This window comes from Trichinella spiralis (assembly GCF_000181795.1).
Source record: "Trichinella spiralis strain ISS 195 chromosome Unknown Scfld4, whole genome shotgun sequence".
Classification (NCBI taxonomy): Eukaryota; Metazoa; Nematoda; class Enoplea; order Trichinellida; family Trichinellidae; genus Trichinella; species Trichinella spiralis.
Genome location: NW_003526943.1, coordinates 9,553,480 through 9,575,092, shown reverse-complemented (window position 1 = coordinate 9,575,092; position 21,613 = coordinate 9,553,480). Strand labels below are relative to the sequence as shown.

Here is a 21,613-nt window from a genome sequence, read left to right as displayed (position 1 = left end):
TGTTCCCCAGTGAACTGTTTCTCACAGTTTGCTCTACTTTAGGCTATTTTCTTACTAGTCATCTTAGTTTTAACTGAACAGCTTCAGCTGTGCACAATTTATCATTAACTTCTGCACTAAAACAGTGCTGAACTGTGGCATTCATGTAGAACTGAAGCAGCATGTTGCTTTGCGTACACAGAATATATACCGCACTACATTTTCTTGTGGGAGGGGGCATTAACTGCACAAATTTTATTAATGAGTGGGGGTGCGTTGACATGGCTTGAGAACCACTGGTTTATGATGAAAGAAAAAAATATTGACAAATAGCTGCCATTACTGATTTATTTATTACCAGTATGTAATACAGTAACGAGGGCCAAAATTATTTTTCAAAATTTAGTATTCATCAATTACTGATTTTCATATATGTCTATGAATGAAGTAGCATATACAGTGCAAGTGCAGCAAAAGATAGGAAAACCATGAGTGCAGCAGTAGCAGGAACAACAGCACCAGTGCAAACGACCGTAATCCACGCACCAACTAAAACTAATCCACTTATAGCTGTACCATAATAACTACCATATTTTATAGCTTTAAGAAGTGTTTTCAAATCTTTCTTTGAATCTTTGATTTTCAATGAAGTTTCATTCAGATTTTCATCTCCAACAATGCTTTTCAAGGTACTTATTAAACTTTGTTTTGTTTCATTATCTATCTTTTTCCATTCCACTCCTTTCGATGTCGATGACTTCAGATCTACTTTGCCAATGTGCTTTTTTTTCTTATCCTTAATTTGTACCATTAACGTTTCCATCCATGCATTGTCTGTGTTCAACGCATCTGGGGTAAAGCCCAGTTTCACCTAAAATATTATTTCAGATGCATTTAAATATTTTAGCAGTTAGCATAATACCATTAAACTTTTTTTCATTGCTTTCTTAACAATCCCCATCAAATCTTCTCTAGTAATTTTATCTTGAGCTCTGCTGTTATACATTTCTTCTAATAACTTCATTCCTAATGTTGATGTTTCTTGGTTATCAACATACATCTAAAAACAGAAATTTTTAATTTAAACTTTATACACTACTTGTGAAAAGTTAATTCCAAATATTTTATTTGAAGAAAAGACAGCACTTTAGGAAGTTCCAACGAATTTCCATCACTTGCAACCGTTAAAACTTCGAGGTCCTCACCAGTTCCTCTGAAATTACAGTTAATAAAATATCATAACGTTTTATACAAGAAAGAAATCTAAATTACTGAAAAATTATTTTGCATAACTTTTTAAATCAAAACCTTTGAAAATTTAAAATACATTTAAGCCAAAAAATTTCTTAGAGACACATCAGCTGATCAGAAATATGAACTAAAATACACATCTCATCTAATTAAAATGATGAGCAAGTAATATATTACAATTTTATTGCTATTCTATTTTATCCGTAAAGAATGATTTGTGAAATTTGAAATTTTACCTCGTTACAAGAAAAATGCAGAAAATATTTGGTCCCCATCGAGGGAGTAAACCTCGACCTTGAATTCCAGTGAAACCAGCAGGATTAACTGGACGACCGTCTTTCAATTCGTATTGTTTAAATGCCATACTACGACGATCAATTGTACCATCTTTGTCATTAAAATATGCTTCAACAGTTCTGAACATTTTTACTATATGAACAACAGATAGTGAACTTTAAATACGCAGGAAACATACTTCTCACTGGGAGTAAAATCATCGAAATGAGTACCAAATTCAGAAATTGTAGCTGAAAACTCTGGAGGCTTATATATCTTTAGTGACGATTTATCTGGTTTGACAGTAGCAAGCATAACACGTCGCATCTTGAAACGATGCCGTTAAATAACTTCATTTCATTATTATTAATAAAAAGTCTTACATCCGTAGTACTGTACTTTAACCTATCGCAAAGGTAGTCTGTGGTACCGAATAAATTCTAAATAAAAATAGTATATGAATTAATTATTATTCAGTTGGAAAAAGCCTGATTTTAGAAACATGGCTCAAAATAAAATATTCATATTATGCTGATAATGGTTTCCTTATTTGAAATTTTTTGTATTGAACAAAAACTGATAAGAATTTGCCTGAAACAAATTATTTCATATGCATTAAAGACAGAACTTACTGAAGAATATTCACCACACATGACGCCATATTGTTTTGTTACTCTGCGACCATCTACTTCGCCCGTCCATATGCACGTATAAAATTTCTCCTTATCGAGGACTTTGCATGCAGTATCTGAACCCCAGTCTCTTACCTGTGCAAATAATAAATAAAATGAATAAAAAAAGAACTGAAATAAATAAATTCAAAAATAGTGTTATCTATTGTTTTTTGTTGTAAAATGAAAAATATTTTTAAAACTATTTGCACTACTGCATTTTACTTGAAACAGATCGTATTAATAATTATATTCTTTTAATTCTTTTATCAATGTGTATTAAACAAACCGAAAAAATACTGATGCAGCCAGTTATAATTTATTTATATTATAATTTTTTTGTTTAAGGAATTAAATCAGCATAACTACTGCTGTTTGCATGAATCTCTGAAAAACAAATAATATTTCTGAATGTTACACAGATACGTTACGAATTTACAGTTTTAAGCTTCAGTTTTTGAAAACTACATTCCATTAGAGGCTATACTTACATCACGCCATTCACAGTTCGTCTTTCTGATTTCCATTTGCAGCACATGTATAGAACTGCTTCGAGAACTGCATTGTTCTGCTTTTACAAGTCTAGACATTATATAATAAGCTTCTTCGTTAGTCGATTCGCTCAGATATAGCTGTAGCTGCTTAGCAATTTCAAGTGCTTTTTCTAAAGGGACCTGAACATGCTCTTCTGATATTTTTGTTTTTAATAATGCTTTTTGCAAGACACTTTGGTTCTTAATTTGTGACAGATCACAATAAGCATCATTTTGTTTTTGCTGTGTAAAATTTTCATCATCGTTGTTGTCAAACAATTCCACAACTGTTGGATTTCTATCCTGAAATCAACAAAAATCAATAATGCATTGCAGAGAGCAATGCAAAATGTATGCAATTCATGCGTAATATAAATTGATAAATGTTCATTTAGTTAATATCTTTTACTCGCTTAGTTTTTAAGAACGGTTAGTTCTTCTTGTATTTATGCATAGATAACATGATTATAAATAATTTAAAAAAATAATTTTTTTATTAAAATTTTTAATTGTTGGTAAATAACAAAGATTTCTTTATAATTTCCCTTTACAATCTTTTCATTAAAAACTTATTTCAGTTGATTGAAAGATATTTTTAACTCTTTAAAAAGAGTAATTATGTTAGGTATTCTATCTACTATAAAATTACAACGTAATGATTATTTCATTCACAAACTACATTATTATTCATTTTTATTGATGCTTTTCACTGAAAAATCATTACTTATATTTTTTGAAATTTTAAAATAAATTCAAAATCTATTCTAGGGTTTTCAAATAAGATAATTTTTAGGTCAAAACAAACTTGAAAGTAAATAACAAATCAAAATGATGAATAACATAAAAGCATCTAAAAAAAAGCATTCCTATTTTAAAAAATAATAAATTTTACCAGATCAGACAGTGCAGCAGTTGCTAGAAATAAAATGGCAAACCATGCCATAGATGAATGCATTATCTAACTGTATTGGATTCAATGTTGCGTTTTTTAACTCAGCATTCCTTTAAATACTGTTTCTTTGTTAATTTCAAAATTACGCAATGTTGTATTTTTGGTATTTAATACAGCTAAATAAACATGCAAACTGATTAATTATTGTCCACAGTAATAAAAAAGGAACATATTTAATCACGTAGAGTTTACTTTAATTGCATATATTTGTTTCAAATATTATGATATGTTCGTGAATATGCACTATCTTTGCATACACAAATATTTAAAACTATACGTAATGTAACATTTTGTTATTTAACGTGCTTAACCATATTCGAATAACTTTTTCCGTTATGAAAATTCAAATATTAAAAATGAAAATTAATGCCGACCAAGATGCCTGAGATGAAAATTAGAAGAAATATTAGTACAATAAATTTTTAAATTTTTACAGACTCACTATACATCCAAATTGAGCTGCTTACTTTAAAATAACAGTCAACTTTATGGAAATTAAATTACCAAAAATTCAAAATTTTTCTTTTAATCATTAAAGTATTATAAAAAAGTTGTGTTTTGCCATAATTTATATATATGATCATACAATGTGTAAATGCAGCACATCTGCAAATTACAGCGCAAACAATTGATTATTGATTCACACTACAGGCTTATTATTTAGAATATTGCTTTTATTGTTTTGGAAACTAGATTTGTTCAGTATACACCATTACTTCCTTCATTCAAAAACCAAATCGATCGTACAGTTCACTTCTTTATTCCATGATATTATTGAAACGTCTACAAATAAAATGCATAATTAATAATAAAAATATAATAAAAGGAAATAATATAGGTAAAATAAAAATATTGAAATAAGCATACATTTTCAACATTATTAAACGAGTGCTTGACTGAATTATAGGATGTAAAATTTGAATTCATAGGGGATAGACTGTTCATTCAGTTATAGCTAAAGTTGATTAAGAAAGCATTTGAGTTCCTGTGGTATCTGCTTTTTATTTCTTCTGCCATTTTTTGAGAAAATAAAATAATTTATTAAATAAACTTCATTCTTGAAATGACTTATTAAAATTAACATGTAATTAGATTTTGCATTCCTTTGAGCTAATGCATACATTTTGCTGAACAATAGCAAAGTTGTGCAAATTAGTTGTACATATTTTCTGATTTTCAGTTTCAAACAAATTTTTGAAGGAATATATTATATCATGTAATGCATGCTGCATGCTGAACCGATATCAACAATAATCTTCATTCAGGAATTATTAATTGCACTGCAAACATTATATAAAATTTTAATTATTTAAATTAAATATCAATAAACCTTCTCATTATATCACAATGAAGAAAAGTAGTATTAAAATCATATCGAGCTAGTGTCTTAATAACCATAGATATGGAAATTACTTTGCACAGTTACTTATGGTTGGAATTTAAAATTCAAAATTTAGATTAACGTTTCTCAGGCGGGGTTATTATAAACGTTACAGTAAAAAATTACTCAGTTTCTGATCTTTATAAAGTTGTAATATATTCACTTATATTTCTTATAACGGGTACAACATTTGACTAATCTACGGCCTCTAACAAATAAAACTAATAAAATTTCAAATATGGGCTGGCGTAGACAACCAATAAATTGCAAACTTGCAAAATAGACAGATCAGTGATACTCCATCACATTTCAATGATAATTTGGGCATATTAATATTTTAAATTTCAAAGCATAGTGATATTAAAGATTAGTTTGCTGTTAAATGGAAGGCATATTAGTATTTAAAAGTGGTGCTAATTTTTTACAATTAAAAATCCCAACTTGGAAAGTGTTAAATAAAAAATCCCTTAACTTTCAAATTTCACTGATTACAGATGATTATTATTTCAAGTGAAAAATTGCTCTTATTCTTTTATTTTTTCAAATTTCTCTTTTATTGGGTTCATACAAATTTAATTTTATTATTATCCAACTCCATTATTGAACTGAAAATGTCAAACGCGCAAAGAAAAGCGCAACAAATGAAAAGAAGAGCGATAATACTAAAGATATGCGAAACAAAATTAGCGGTTTTAAATCCTGAATTTTTCATGAAATAACGTATGCAACGTTTCATTTTCATTTCTCATCTTTTTTCTGTTTATCTACATGGTATCATACATTTTTATTTGTAACTGCTAAAAAATAGAGGTGTTGAAAGAACTTGTTGCATTTCAATTCTTCGCAGTAATAGCTTGTATGCTTGAGAGAGCTGAGTAATTTTAGGCCTGAGAAAATAAAAATTTCTTCCGCATAATGATTTGGTCTACTTGGGGACAAATTTTCACCTCCTTTTCTTACTGGTCGTTCAACGCGCTATTTTATTGGACCCACAATTCGTCGTGTTATTGGTTTTTCTTATCTAATTGCTCATTGATTCAAACTCTTTAGTTGTGATTAGCTGCAATATTTTTTCATTCCATTGGTTTAAATATTTTCATTTACGATTACGTTACTTTAATAGTAGTGACGTAACATTAGTAGTGAGAAAATTTTTTATTATTCAAGAATTACCTTGAGTTTGCTTTTATCAAAATTTATGAAGTTTCATCATTCATTGAAATTTCATTTTTTAAATATATTGGTTGTGGTGAAGTTTACACTTTTTAATGATCAGCATTTTTAATAAAGAATTTTTATCATTGCTCTATATTTCATTGTAACACAATGACGTTATATCAAATGCGATAGAAGTAATTCAAAAAAAGCAACATAAAAAATAATTTAAATAGTGATCTTTAATTTTTACCAGTCAATAACTGCAACAACAGTAAAGAACAGCCAACAACAACAATAAAAAACAACACATCTGTGAACAATATTAACAAAGTGGTATCAGAGAGATTTCAAAATCACAAATTATTATTTGAGGATTAAGATTGACGCTGAGGATTTCCGGTTATGCCTGACTTGCTTAAAATAAACCCGTATGTGGCAATATCTTTATTCGTACATAAATAGACTGCTGGCACCAGCTTTCCCGCCAAAAAGGCATGGATGGTAAACAGTTGTTGATACCATTGTGGTACAACCTTGAATGTACCATCCAATGCCCAGGTTCGCCGGGTTGCCATCAGTCTAATGTTAGAACCCGTAGCCAATACCAGTATATGCCTCGAATTACTTTGCCAAAATAAAAATTCTTCCCCAGACTTCGTTGTTTTAAACTGATCTGGTATTACCAGATCATGCCGGCGTTCAGGAAGTCTGTGGAAGCGCTTTGCCTGAGGTTTGTACATTTCGGCTCGCACCCGCTTGAAAACCGGAAACTGTCCTGATGTAGACGGCTCAGCGGACGCGGCAGAGGCTTCTTCGTCATATATTGTGGGGATGAGCTTCATTTCTTCGGCACTTCGTTTTTTTAGAAGTGCCTTCTTCTCCATTTTATATACCAAGTGCTAGTCTACCTGGCAGGCTTCAACGTAATCTTTTCGATTGATCACGGCCGTAACTTCTAAATCTGTCTACACTGCACCCTTGCAGCCTTTTTTATCCTATTCCAAAATAAGGTAATTGTTAATAACAAGGAACACATGCTGTACATTCAACGCATACCTTTGAACACCTCCAACATTTCTTCTGCTTGCCCGTGTGTTTCAATTTGTATGCCCTTCCTTCAAAAACAAGGGCCATACTGCCACCGCGATTCGGTACAAATTGTAGCTCAGGGACATCAGGACATCCATACGTCTTTGTTAGTGGTTAATCTGAACGCGTAGTTGGCTTAACAGATGGTCCTTGAGGACGCTGTAGTTCGCTTCTGGCGTGAGATTGCGAGATGTGGCCTCAACCATGATCCTCTCACTTAGGTATGTGAACCCTGCAATTCACTTTGCATCATTTTACTTCACTTTTCAACTGAAATAGCAGGCGGTCTTACACAATCATTTGCTGTGAATTTCAATGATAACAGACTTTGTAGGATCTTGCTACTGTCAGGCGGGCACCTGGTTAGAAATGCCAATGCTTCGTTTCGTTCCGCTTCGGCTTGGGATAGCGTTGAGGTAATGCTTCTTTCACGTTAACTTCAAATTCATCTTGAGCTAGCGTTGAGGTAATGCTTCTTTTACTTCGGCTACCTCCACCGCTAGAGCAGAAGCTGCGCGTTCTTAAGCAGCGGCTTCTGTTGACCTACTTTTGGCTAGGCCATCGCTAATAAGTCTTCAGCCAGTGCAAATGCTGCTTCACTTATCGCTAATTTCGTTCTGTCCAGCACCATTTCCTCCTACCGGGCTGATTTTGTCATCTCGGCTAACGGCTTTTCTTCCACTTGAACTAAGCAACTCTCATATTCTGTTATCGAATACGCCACATATGAGTTGGTCTTTGGCCATCTGCATTTGGACTACTTCGTCTACTGTAGGAAATGTTTGTTTTAACAATGATACAAGTCGACCACCGTATGACTCGTCGATTTTTTCAATTCTTTGTGTCGCACGTGAAAGTTCCATGCGTCTTTGTTAGTGGTTAATCTGAACGCGTAGTTGGCTTAACAGACGGTATTTAAGGACGCTGTGAACGCTGTAATTCATTTTTAACAAACGTCGTGCGGGCTAATGTAAAACCACGCTCGCATACGGGCGAACCATCTAACAAGGGGCGCTATCCTTCTCTGTCAACATGGACAGGGGTGGTAACCACCGAGTGGTTCGCTGTTGGATCCCACGGATGTCATCAAATTTAACTGTCTTCTTTCTTGTTACCGTCATCAGAACGACTCATAATGGAGAGAGGAAACGTTTGTTGCTCAACGAACAACGGCACACCGACACCGATCAAAACAATACGCACACTAAATCTTGCGCACACACCGAGACTTCATCACTTCCGCCTTCTCTGTTCGATATCGTTCTAGCCAATCAGAATTCAGCTGAGTTTCTCCTTTGTTGATAGGTGGCGCTTCAGCTTGAACTCTGTAATAATTTAATCGTAATAATAATTATTAGTGTTGTGAGCTATTTTCGTGTTTTTTTTCCGTTAATTTCCGCTTTATTTGTCACCAGTTACACACATATACGCTATACTGAAGATTATTTGCATAGTAAAAAATGAAGTATTCATCCAGCTCGAAAGTCAGTTAAGAAAAGATAATTAGAAATAAACCACTTAGTCTTCATTCATATTGGCCTTCATTGAAATTTGAATACAGAATCAGCTGGATGTGGAAAATGAAATTAAAAATAGTAACAAATTTTACAATAAGTCCATATATTTACATAAAATACAAAAAAGTAATGCGGTTAGTGCAAAATTGATGAAAAGGTGGTGATTGCAGCATTGGCGTTCTTGCATCAGAAACATTGGGAAAATGTGGCATGTGTTGGAAAATAGAAAGTGAAATGTTGTAAATCATGGTTTACGTGAGCGAAAAGAGACTACGCCGGCGAAATGCTGATGAAAACAGGAAGAAGCAGAGTAGCGCGTAGGCGTAGTATAAAACCGAACCTGAATAGCGACCAAGCGCAGATTGTGCTTGGCGTGCGTGTTCAGTGCGTTCAGTCGCTGTTGAGCGTATGCGCGCGTTGGTTGTTATGAGACATTGTTTCGTATGTTTGTTGGATCGTCGTTCAGCAGATAAAGTTTGCTACAGCCAAGACTGTATTTTGTGATAGCTTGATTAGATTGAATCGGCTGATATTGTGTTTTCGATACATTGGAAAATGATCATTCATGTTTGATTGATCAGATTTGATTCAACACTTTTTGAAATGTGATAATCGATGAAATATTGACAACCGTTGAAGAATTCACTTAAGTCTTCATTCAAAGATTGGATAGAAAAGTGAAACTGATTTTCTTATGGCACCGACTACCGCTGTTTGGTTGAATGTCAACGTTGGTGAGGTTATTGGAAAAAAAATACGGAATGGACAAACAACAACAGCAACAACCATCCAATCGAGTGGACATCATTCGCTGTGCATCCAACGAAACCACATGATGAAATTTAGCTGTATGGATGATTATAAAGATACAGTATGCTTGTGGATAAAAATAGATGTGTGAATCACTTTCTATTGAAGAGTGAATTCAAATATTTTACAATGCTCGAATCAGATGAGCTGATCTGTCTGTCATCTCATCTGCTTGATTCAAATACACTGCGTGGCTTATACAAAGTGGACAAAGTTGCTTTTCTGTCGCATCTCGTTGGTGACATGCATATTTCAATGGTTTCAAGGATTGTCATGTCGATGGCCAGAATTCTCATCTACGTGAGTGCACATCAATTTTTCCAGATTTGTTATGCGCCTGGCAGTGGTTGATTCACACCCATTTATTCAAGAACTTAATTTATGCTGAAAAAATCTTTCAACATTATTAATTTCAATTTTGGTCTGTGATCTTCGACGAATTGTCTGACGACAGTGATGGCCTTAAAAATTTCTTCGTCAGCACTTTCCGTAGCTTCGATAAATCGCTCCGGATGGTCAACGCATTCATTTAATTCCGGACACATTTTTAACGGAATACTTTCAGCTGTTGCTGTATCCGTGTCAGAGTCGTCACTGTCCTCTTGTTTTATGCCATGGATGTCACTTACTACGTTATTTATTTTTGGTACATCAGAAGTAACAACAGCGGCGTCTGTATTTACATAGTTGATATCAAGTTCAGAAATTTCATCAAATTGAGAAAAGCTTTCCCTGCGCTTTATACTGTTGCTATTAATTCATGCCACACTGAATTGAACCAATGTTTTTAGTCTTTGAAGACCTTGCTTCGCTACATAGTCGTCCACTGCAAATGCTATGCCTTGCTTTTAACCGGCCAAACCATCCAGTGGTGCACATAAAATCAGTATACTGTTGTACTGATGTACGATAAAGCCGAAATTATTTAATGCAAACTTGAAAAAATGGAAAATAAAAATACATTCGAAATAGAAAGAGGCAGAAAGTGTCGATGAGCAGTGATTCAGCGGTTCTACAGAAGATCAAGATTCAGACGCAGAGACTACAATGAAAAGAAAGACATTCCTGAAATGGATAACGAGGAAAAGAAGGTGGAAAAAACTAGCAAATGAAAAGTCAGATTACCAGGCCATGTTCACAGAAAAGCAAATTATTTGGACGATTATTTCTTTGAAGAGAAGGAGATATCGCATCCTATAAAACATTTTCTATTCATAATTATTGCAATTGGGAAAATATTGTAGCTGTTGTTCAGTGTTCATTTGACTATTTTTGTGTTCTGTGGTCTGAAATAAAATATTTGTGTACGTTAAATGTGTGTTGTTCTTGTTGTTGTAATTAATCGTGACAGCATCATTTTCTTTCTCATAATTCTGCCGATCATTTATATGAATTCAGTCGATTTGTATACTCTTATTTCTTCATTGAAAGTTAGTTCCACATATTTTTCAAAACCATCCTCTTTTATATTTTAAGGGAAGCTATGTAATAAAAATAATTTTCCTACCTTGGGAGTATAACATCAGTGAAAAAATGGATTTTATTTACGTTTAAATAAATGACATCATTTAATTATTGTTCATTTTTCAGTACTGCTAAAGTGAAAATAAAAATATTACTAATGGCTGTTTATGGTGAAATGCAAGTATAATTAAGGTGCTATTTATTAAACTACATTTCGTCGTTTATCTCAAAATGCGGCAATTACGTCAGTTTACTAGAAAGTAAATAAGTACAATTTTAATTGTCTCTAATAATGAAAAACTGATTAGCACCTACGTTGAATTATAATCAAAGCGTTAAATACATTGCCAAATTTTACAAAAAATATTCTATCAAATTTGCAATAATGCATTCGACATTTTATATTAGTTTTTAAAAACTTTTCTGTGAAATTTTTTAAATGAAAACATTGCTGCTTGAGCATTGAAATAACGCCAGTAGTAGATTATTGAGAAATATGAAATACAACTGTCCAAATGACAAGGGAACAATATTTGAGGATATAGATAACAAAGTGGTAGGTTAAGCCATCTTTTTACTATTCTATTACCTTCAGTCGTTCAAAGTTATGGCATTGCAATTAAGAATATTAATAATGATATTTATTTATTTGTTTAAGATGAAAATCAAAATTCAAAATGTATCAACGTATTTATTCTAGATCTGAGAGTGGATTTTGTTCTTAACTGCCTTTTATAAATGCATATTTTATTTATTTGCTAATGTAAAAGTAATGGAATGGCAGAAATTTTAAGATACTCAAATCATCTTCATATTGACATCGCCATTTGACTGTGATTAATTTCCTTCAAACAAACCATTACAAAATGTTATCATATTTTATACTTTCGGCAGATTTGTTTTATTGCATACATCCATTCATAACAAATAAGATTAAATTGAATGTATTATCACGTAAAACTAATGTATCACTCATTCTGCGTGAAAAAAAATCAAATATACATCATATCAATAGCTTTTCAACTTCTTCTTTAATTCGTTGTATCTGCGATTTCAGTTGAGAACCCTCGTTAGTAGTCACAGAGCACGCAATTACTGGTCTCGAAACTCCGCACGCTCGCCCCAAAGCTAAGACATAGAAAAATTTTATGAATAAATACGAAAAATGATGCAAATGACAAAGCATGAAAACAACTACAGTAAAGAAAATGTAAATAAAGATTAACTGTTCGACTAAAACAATTTCAAAACTTTAAAGAATATGGAAAATATCATTATTACCATCAACAAGTGATGTGGGGCAACAGTAGCTAATAATTTCTTTCATAAATTTAAAATTTTATACATCTCAACTCTTAAAACAAATTTTGAAAGTTGTATAATTTCTAATTTTAATATTAACCTACAAAAGGCAGTCTTCCATATATTATTCTATATTTGAATCTATATAATCTTCCATGTTCAAATAAAAATGATATAAATGATATAAAAATGATAAAAAGAATTCGCATTTACCTGCCTTTGATTTCACAAACACATACGGAACGTTCTACAAAAGATATGAATTACTAATTACAACAATATCTTTCTAAATAGACGTACTTTGTCTTCGCAAAGTAGAGGTAGGTGTAGTACAATTTCTATCGGTTCTGCGTCAGCAGCCAAAACTATTAACTCGGCTATACCTCGATTAAGAGTCTTAGTAGCTGAAACATACTTTTCTGCACTAGTACATTTGCAAAACAAAATGAAAACAATTAACGGTTTTTTTAGAAACATTTTAGTATCTTTAACAATAGTGAAGAAAACCAAACCGATTAATAAAATCACATATATAAAACAGACACATTATACGCAACATTATGAAGCAAAGTAAATTACCACTGTTCAAGTTTCTAAACTTAACTTTAAAACCATAAAATAAAATCATCAAAGCAGAATTACTGAATAATTTAGAACATACAAAACAAAATCATCGTCAGCATTAAAATGTCCGCCTTTCAAGTAATTATTATGAAAATTTTAAATATTTTGCTTCCCGACCAAATTAGCAAAAAGAATCATAAGTTAAAATATTAAAAATTCCAATTTTAAAACTTAAAATACCTTCATTTGCACCTTTCTTTATTTGTCTGTAATTGACCGATTGCTGAATGAGGTCAAGAATTTTTTGCGACAGTTCAACGTTGGCCAATGGAAACGCCTTCGGATTTACTTCGTCAGACTAAAAAAAATAAACATTAATAAAGAACTTTATATACATGAAGTTAATGAAAGTAAAATATAAATAATACCATTTGTTATGCTGCTCTTTGGAACCTAAAATTATTCAATGGGCTACAGTAAGAAACGCAGGTATTAATTTTTATGTTAATTTTTGCAGAAATACATAAGCTTTGAAATTTCATTAATTGTTTTGAAATAAATCATTGAAATATAGCAGAAACATTTTAAATTATTAGTATTGTAATATTCTGAATTTACAGAGTAGAGTAAAATATGATTTGCCACATAATGCTGATGTGAATGTTTTCTTTTTAAATAAATGGCATCTAAAAATTTCATAGATGATGTATCATGATATTCATTCTGAATTGGATTATTTAAAAAATGATGCATTTTGTGTTAATATTATTATTTAGATTTTTGATAAAATGAACTGGTAGAACAGAACCGTCCGCTTTGTTGTTTACACTGAAAACATGCTAAACGCTTTTATCAGTGTATGTTAGCAGAGCAATATTGATATCAGTAAAAATGAGTGTTTTGTTATATCATGCTTTTGAAAATAATAATTTGTTTAATGAGACTGTTTGATATTTAATTTTGATTAAAAATTAAGCAGTATTTTAAAATGAAAACTAAACTAGATGAATTGAGCATTTCTTTGCATTTCAATCAATTAAAATCAGAGTATTATCATCAATTTTGCAGTCAGATTTATGAATAAAAAAATGAATATCACACATATCGACACACATTTAATGTGAAAGCGAAATGAACAAAAATTTATCAACAATGTTAGCGCAATGAATGAAGATGAATGAAAAACTAGAAAAGCTCTTCTGCTTTTTCATTTTACAACGAGCAACTATTCTTGCACATGTGAAGAATCAATGAAACATTTTCAAAATGCAAAAAATCTCTAAAACCGGGAAAAAATGTTTTCTTTTTAATTTTTATAAACAATTTAAATAATTTAAAGCCTTTTTTAGATCAACAGTAAAGTCGCTTTCGTGAAATGAGAAGCAAATAACAATTTGAACCATTAGCATCTTTGCAGTGGCGCCGTCAACAGTCCTGTAAGTGATGCTTAACATCCGACGACCAGCGTCAAGTGAGACAATGCATGATTTTACAAATTTTCAAATTTGTTCAACTTCCTTTTACATGCATATTTTCCAGTTCATTTTTCCTTGTTTAATATGGAAAACAGAAGATCGTTGAGTAGTTCCGTTTCATCTGTTTTAAATTGAAATTCTCTCTGAAAAACTTTCTTATGCCATACGCTTTCAATATTTTTCTTCATCTTTTGTTCACCGGATTTCAAGCGTTGTCCGTCAAGAAATTTGCACAGCTTTTCTCCTGGAACAAGCATAACATTTTTTTCAATATTCATATCAAAAAATAAAAAGCAACAAAATTGAAATACCCAAATGAGCAGCGTCTTTGTTGGACAAGTTTAAATTTTCTTTTAGAAGCGTGTGCAAAATATTTTTCAGTTGATTATCTTCGGTGCATTTCACCAATGACCAGTCTTAAAATTTTGAAATTCAAATTTTGATTTAAATAAAAATTTTAATTTTTCCACTACATTTTTCCTCACCTATGTCTTCGTGTGCTTCAGTATTGGACTCTGAATTGGATTTTCGTAAACGCATCGGCTGAAGGAGAGCCTTTTCGAGTGACACTTGATTGTATAAATAAAATTCATAAATTATTTTCAATATTTTCAAAATTTGAAGTGATTACTTGGTGCATTTTGTACAGACAATAAGCTGTTGCTCCTAGCGCGAGGGAGAAGTTCCACCATCAACCAAACAAACAGACAAATATTCGATGGTCCGACTAAAATGCAAATAGCTGAAACAGTTTGCAGCTGAATTTCTTATTATTTAATAATTTACTGTAGTTCCAGTTTAGAGCACATTTGTCATCAATATCAAGATTGATGCTAGATAGTGGTATTTGCTTGTATATTGGATTCATTACCGCATCCTGCCTTTTAGAATGGCCTAGGCCAAGGGCATGGCCAATTTCATGCACCAGTACATATGGAAAGTATGAATCCGTAGTCTTTCCATTTAGATCCAGCGTCCAATTTTCACTTTCGTCGAAATGAATATCACCGTTCAAAGTACCGGATGGTTGATAGTTCGGATAGAAGGTATGTGCCAAAATGTTGCTCGAATTTCCAGCTGTAAAATTTGTTTACTCTTAATAACAGCTAATCTTAAATTCAGCTATTACCTCTTCGAAACATTAATCTACAATACACATGCAGATAAGTTACTTTAATTTCTTTATTTTATTTTTATTTTTTTAATTTTAAGATTATAAAATTGAATATTTACGATAGTTTTACAAATAATGATAGTAATGTGAAATGAAATGAGAAAAAACATAAAATATACCTCCATCAAAAGGATACTCGTCACCATGTTCACCTGAAGCCCACATGATTCCAATATCAGCATCACTGTCATGTTTCGATTCGGTAAACAAAAGTTTTACATTTCTTATAGATGGAATTGCTAGTTGATCAGACCAAATTTGAAGAGCTCTCTTGACCACATTTCTAAAACTCGTTGTGCTTAATAATATATCATCAATAATTAATGATCGCCAAACTTAATTATTATTTACTTTGTTTCATCAACTGGCATTTTGTTTGAAAATTTGTTTATTTTCCATTTTAAATGAAGCAAATCATTGTGATCAACTCTGCCTACCCATTTACTAACCTGAGCTAAAATTAAATAATAAATTTGAATATTTGCTATGTTCATCAAAGCACTGATCTTACTGAAACGCTTTTTTCTACTGCTCAACGATATTATACGTTGATCAATGTCTGAATTTCCGCATCGACTTTTTCTCAAATGTTCAACTGTAATGCCATCAAGTTCTCCAGTTTGTTGAATTCCAGCCGTTTCTTGGAAAGTTCTATAATTGCAGAGTTAATGGAAATTTATTCATTTGCACATCATTAAACAATACTTCAGCGCTGCTTCAACACTTTTTGCTGTTGCACCATCTTTTAAGTAGCCATATTTTCGAAGATATATCTGTAGAAAGCATTTTTTTGAAATATATTTATCAAGTATATCTTGACGAGAATTATAAGCGTTTGATAAAAAATACCCATGGAAATCTGCAATTTCATATGAAATGCAAAATATTTAAAAAAAACAGATTCGCATCTGTTGAACTGACAATGATTTAATAATTGTGCTTATAAATTTCACTTCTTTACATTCATAACTTTATTTAAACAATGACCATATTTTCTTATTTATATATATACAGATGAATTTTGGCTATTTTACATTTTAAAATATAGTGTAATTCAAAGATATTGAACTAAAATAAATTGGGATAAAGTGTATTAGTAAAATTTGACTAAAACATCCAATCGAGATATATTTTAAAAAAAAACATTAGTTGTCCAACAAAGAATGAATTTTCTTAAAATACAGGTAACTCATGTTGTTTTGATAAAGCAGGAAAAAATATTATTATAAATTCCTTTTTTGTTAATAAGTTTTAATAATGTGTGCAATAATTAGCCATTTACAGTTAAATTTTAGAAAGTTTGCATTACATATATACTGAAATTAAATGCTAGAAATGAAAAATGATGCTTCATTGTTGTTACATAATTTCAATGCTATCTGAAACATTCATCTCACATATAATTGATCATTACAACGACCTTGGGCGTATTTATTGATAATTTCTTCAATTCTCATAAGATTAAGAGGTATAAAGTTATCATTATTGGATGATTTGAAGATGAATATTAAAAATTACGTTATGTAAAAAATTTAAATTCTTTTAAATTGCACTTACCAAAGCTTCTTTGATCAAGTTAAGCTTCTTACGTCGATGCCTGGTACGTTGATGAGTTCGCATCAGATGATCAACTGCTGCTGAATGGTGCATCAATTTTTGATTATTATTATTATTGTTGTTGTTATTTTGAATAAAATTATCATTACTTTCTGTTGTGTTGCAAGATATTTTTTTGTGCGGGTGAAAATCCACTGCCAGTGGAAGAGGGGAACATGGTAAATCTATTTGAGCGACAGATAACAAACGCCAGTTCAATGGAAAAGCAGCGCATGGTATAATAGTGAAAGCAAGTATCCAGAAGAACGATCCCCAACTGACCACATCCATAATTACTGATCAGCCAGTATTAATTGTTTTGTTGAAAAATGAATGAAAAATTTTCTTGCACAGGATGAAAAGAAGAAAATAGCATACGATATGTATATATATATATATAATAAGTAGCTAAACAAGGTAGTAGTACATATATATATGTATATATATATATATATGTGTGTAATATGTAGTGTGTAGTATGTGATATGTGAATTTATTAAGTTGTGTATAAAATATATGAATGTTCAGTTGTTTGTGAAACAGTTTTATTCAACAATGAGATCCAAGTGAAAATAGAAATGAACGATTCACAGAGAGGTGAAGCTTTTGTAAAGGGGATGAACAAAACTGATACATGCGTGCATGGAAGAAGACGATATAATGAAATAAAGTGGAAAGAAGTATGGGAAAAAAAGCAGAAAACAAGGACCAAATGTGCAATGAAATAAATTAGCGCAGACAAATTAATAAGATAAGAGAAAGACAGGTGAAAATTAATAATAATAGTCGGTATTATAATTCATGATGCCTGCCTGCCTGTTTGATCATTCATTGCGCACACGCAGGTATGTATGACACGGTGAGCAAATCAGTTATTTCAATTTTGACAACAAGAAAGTCAGCATAAAAGTGTCGTTAGACCAGAACGAACAGTTCCACCGGCTGACTGCGAGCACATTCACACCGACCTTCCGCTTTCACGAACTACAAAATGACCGTTTACTGATGTCGTCATCAACAGCTACCCTGAGGCTAGCAATGATTCTTAAGCTCATGCCGCTGTGTCTGTCTTTTTACTTTTTTACGTTTTCGCTTTTTAATTTATTTTTTAAAAAAATGTATTTTCCCCATATATTTGCTATTATTATTATCATATCTATTGTTGTTCTCATTGCTGTTGTTGTTGTTTTAATATTTAGTAAAATTTTCAAATGAATTCTCAACACACAACCTCAGTATTGTTTGCATTTTATAGAAAATAAAAAATGATAATAACTTTTCATGCAATTTTGATGAGAAGAAATAAAAACAGGAAATGCCTGTCACACGACGATCGTTCGTCCATGAATCTTTCAGATATGATAATTGCAAGCTAACGTATTATTTATTCACTCATGGTCACAATGAAAATTAGCCGGTGAATTTTTGTCAAACGGTTCATCAGTTTGTTAAAAAATTGAAATAAAAAAAATAGTTTTATCTTTATTTAAAATAATGCAGCACCAGATATGTCAACCGTTTTTGGGGAAAAATTTTAAAAGTCATTTTTCATCTTTTGTGAACGTCACAGGAGCTTTTTTCCTCAATTTCTTCCGCTTTAAAAGTAAGGGTTCATTTCATATATTTTATTACAAAAATGTAACAAAAATTGGGAAAATTTTTAAATTTTATCAAGCATATAACTTTACTGGTGATAGCGTAAGAAGAATCTCACGAAATATAACGGCGCGTGAATGCTTGCTTCATGTTGACAGTCTGTGTACATTAAATTTTTGTTGAATACTAAGAATAAATTTTATCTTAACAGAATTAATCTCAGAATAAATCTTCGAGCAAATTTAGTACAACGTTCAATAAAAAAGAAAAATAATACAGATGCAATCGATTCAATAATTTTATATTAATTTTACTTGCATTTCCATGAGTTTAATACTTTTCCATGCAGTAAAAGATTTCGAAATTTATTTCATTTTTCCCCAATTTCATTTCAACTTTTCAGAATTATTTGTAAAATTTACATTTGAAATTATCTTTAGAATTTTTTTGCTCCAATTTAATGAAATATTTTACATTTAACACAGAAAAAAATAAAAAAGAAAAAAAGTAGTTTTTCTGTGCAAATGGATGCTTGTCCTTGCTGAAACCTTGAAACAGAATTTGCCTGATTATTATTTTGGTCCAGGTGAACTGGTCACAATAGAAAATTTCATGAAAAAAGGCTGAGGCCTCCTTCTTTTTTTTAATTTTAACTGCATCTGGGTAATTTTTTCCATTTTATTGCTCTCTCCGTGTTGAGATGTGTCTGGAAAAAATTCAAATTGTTTTACCCTTTAGAAACCTGAAAAAATAGACCGTAAGAAAATAAGCAAACCTGCTTTTTCTTTTCTGCTCTCATCTTCATCACTTGTTCATGAGTTCAGCGTCACTTTTTTTAAAATAAAAAAAAGCATATTAAACTCTTCAACATGAATTTATTTCAAGCAATTTTTTTTCATATGCAATTTTTGATTTTTAGAAATACTTCAAATGTGTTTTGAATACTTTTTTTCTGTAAATTTTGGCGGGTGTTTATTTTTTTACTTTTTATTCTTACCTCTGATCTGCTTGATTTTTAATTTTTTGATAACAATTGCAGTTTTCATTTTATAATTTTCAACTTTCTCATAATTTCAATTAATAAGCATATTAATCAATTTCATCTCTATCACAGAGACATATTTATGCTTCTCTACATTAAGAAATAAGTGAGTAAAATAGCAGCTGAAAAAAGAAGTGAAATAATTTCAATATAAAAGTTCACAATTTTCAATTTACATTTTACAGTTTGATAAATGATAATCAATTATTATTAATGTATTCTTTTTTTCTTCTTCATTTTTAAAAAGCGAGATGAACTTTCATTTCAGAGCGTGTTTTATTTCCAAAAATTTTGTGCTATATGCATTTTTATTTGCATGCAAAAAACAGAGAGCGTTGATTTGAAATATTTTTTAACAATAAAATTTTTTTATTTTCCAAAAAAAGGTTCATTTTGTGGAAGTGAAAATTTTATCAATTGGAGATTTGACGAAGCCATGCAACAATACCGGTTGACGTACTGGTGAAGCTAGCAGCTTCCATAAGCTGCAGCACACATTGCGAGCACGTTTTGGAGAAGAAATCAGTGCCAGGAACACGTTCATGACCTTTTGCCGTATAATTTGCCGCCTGTCTTATTTCCACCAAATTTGCATCTAGTTACACTTTATAAATTATTACGCAATTTTAAATTGGCATCCATTCATAACTACAACAACACTATTATTATTATTATTAGTGGTAGTAGTATTTGATATCTACAATTATCCTATTTTGAATGACATTTTTCAAGCAGTTATTAATCTTCAATAATTTTTATTATCAAACGCCGTTGTAATTTATTAATTTATTGAAAATTAATTAATTAATGACAAAGTAGTTCAAATTTTTCACCTTGGTAACGTTGAAAATCAGTTGAAAAATCTGTATCAAAAAAAATTGCAAAAAAAGACAAAAATACCAAAACTCAGATTAAGGTCGCTATTGTGCTTATCTGATTTATCCGATCACTAGTCTGATATTCAATACTGAAGCTACGACTAAACTACTAACTTGCTGTTCAACTGAATTTATCACGTACAGCTGCTGAACTTTTAAAATTATAGCTATTTGAATTTTATTTCATTTTCTCAGTCTCATTTGGATAGAATATTTTCTACTTTCGAAAAATTTATTATTATTATTCAATTAACTTGTGAATTAATATTTGTTTATGAATTATTGCATTATTTTACTGGCTTTGCACAAGCAGGTCGTTTGCATTTTAACATTGTCAATTGGACACTTTGTTTACTGTTATCTCCTTTTCATCGCTGAAAAGCATCAAATGCTAACACAGAAACAACTATTATTAAATTGTTAATGAAAAATATCGAAATTGATTAATGCAAGAAAAAAATTTTTTCAACAATTTACAACACTATATTTTATTTCATAATTAAAATGAATAGGGTTAATAAAATAAATACATTTACTGCATGTTGCCCATTGGGGAATAATTTATCACTTTGGAATTTAAACTTGAAAAAGTTTAAAATTTCAATTACAAAATTAACTTTAAATTAAAAAATATTTTTATTACAAATCATGTGAACGAAGTAATTTCGTAGCATTTATTAAAAATCGGAAATTAAACTAACCTATGCAAAGAATATGAAATAATAAATACGAACATGAAAATAATAAAAACATTTTCACACATGTAAATAGATTATTTATGAAAAATTTCCAACTGATGACAAATTAATTAAAAATATACTCACAAATCTACCGTTTCAATTTCCAAATTGATTATAAATAATTCATACTTATTCCTAAATGGGAAAAACTTTTTCATCATAAAC

The 21,613-nt window shown here is 30.9% G+C and overlaps 6 protein-coding genes across 6 annotated transcripts; 1 reads left to right on the top strand and 5 right to left on the bottom strand.

The window, feature by feature from the left end:
- Positions 1-415: 415 nt before the first annotated feature.
- On the bottom strand, positions 416-5,000 carry Tsp_02460 (conserved hypothetical protein). The gene is made up of 11 exons (XM_003378125.1): positions 4,993-5,000; positions 3,646-3,712; positions 2,669-3,013; positions 2,544-2,564; positions 2,139-2,273; positions 1,890-1,946; positions 1,706-1,833; positions 1,467-1,646; positions 1,126-1,192; positions 902-1,039; positions 416-850 (listed from the first exon to the last, which is right to left on the bottom strand). Exons 1-11 carry the CDS (start codon positions 4,998-5,000, stop codon positions 416-418), a joined length of 1,581 nt encoding a protein of 526 aa, XP_003378173.1.
- A 1,575-nt stretch (positions 5,001-6,575) lies between these two features.
- Tsp_02461 (hypothetical protein) lies at positions 6,576-7,085 on the bottom strand. The gene has a single exon (XM_003378124.1). It carries the CDS (start codon positions 7,083-7,085, stop codon positions 6,576-6,578), a length of 510 nt encoding a protein of 169 aa, XP_003378172.1.
- Positions 7,086-7,653: 568 nt separating this feature from the next.
- Tsp_02462 (conserved hypothetical protein) lies at positions 7,654-8,153 on the bottom strand. Its single transcript, XM_003378123.1, has 3 exons — positions 8,083-8,153; positions 7,932-8,036; positions 7,654-7,810 (listed from the first exon to the last, which is right to left on the bottom strand). Exons 1-3 carry the CDS (start codon positions 8,151-8,153, stop codon positions 7,654-7,656), a joined length of 333 nt encoding a protein of 110 aa, XP_003378171.1.
- A 1,348-nt stretch (positions 8,154-9,501) lies between these two features.
- On the top strand, positions 9,502-9,968 carry Tsp_02463 (hypothetical protein). The gene is made up of 3 exons (XM_003378122.1): positions 9,502-9,678; positions 9,726-9,917; positions 9,942-9,968. Exons 1-3 carry the CDS (start codon positions 9,502-9,504, stop codon positions 9,966-9,968), a joined length of 396 nt encoding a protein of 131 aa, XP_003378170.1.
- A 23-nt stretch (positions 9,969-9,991) lies between these two features.
- Tsp_02464 (conserved hypothetical protein) lies at positions 9,992-10,496 on the bottom strand. Its single transcript, XM_003378121.1, has 2 exons — positions 10,397-10,496; positions 9,992-10,290 (listed from the first exon to the last, which is right to left on the bottom strand). The coding sequence occupies exons 1-2, from the start codon at positions 10,494-10,496 to the stop codon at positions 9,992-9,994; spliced, it is 399 nt and encodes a 132-aa protein (XP_003378169.1).
- A 1,588-nt stretch (positions 10,497-12,084) lies between these two features.
- Positions 12,085-17,483, bottom strand: Tsp_02465 (matrix metallo protein ase-14). The gene is made up of 17 exons (XM_003378120.1): positions 17,154-17,483; positions 16,302-16,369; positions 16,144-16,247; positions 15,948-16,050; positions 15,716-15,894; positions 15,552-15,593; positions 15,294-15,499; positions 15,054-15,180; positions 14,908-14,991; positions 14,734-14,838; positions 14,575-14,666; positions 13,566-13,670; positions 13,188-13,305; positions 12,680-12,787; positions 12,597-12,630; positions 12,363-12,391; positions 12,085-12,209 (listed from the first exon to the last, which is right to left on the bottom strand). The coding sequence occupies exons 1-17, from the start codon at positions 17,481-17,483 to the stop codon at positions 12,085-12,087; spliced, it is 1,959 nt and encodes a 652-aa protein (XP_003378168.1).
- Positions 17,484-21,613: the final 4,130 nt, after the last annotated feature.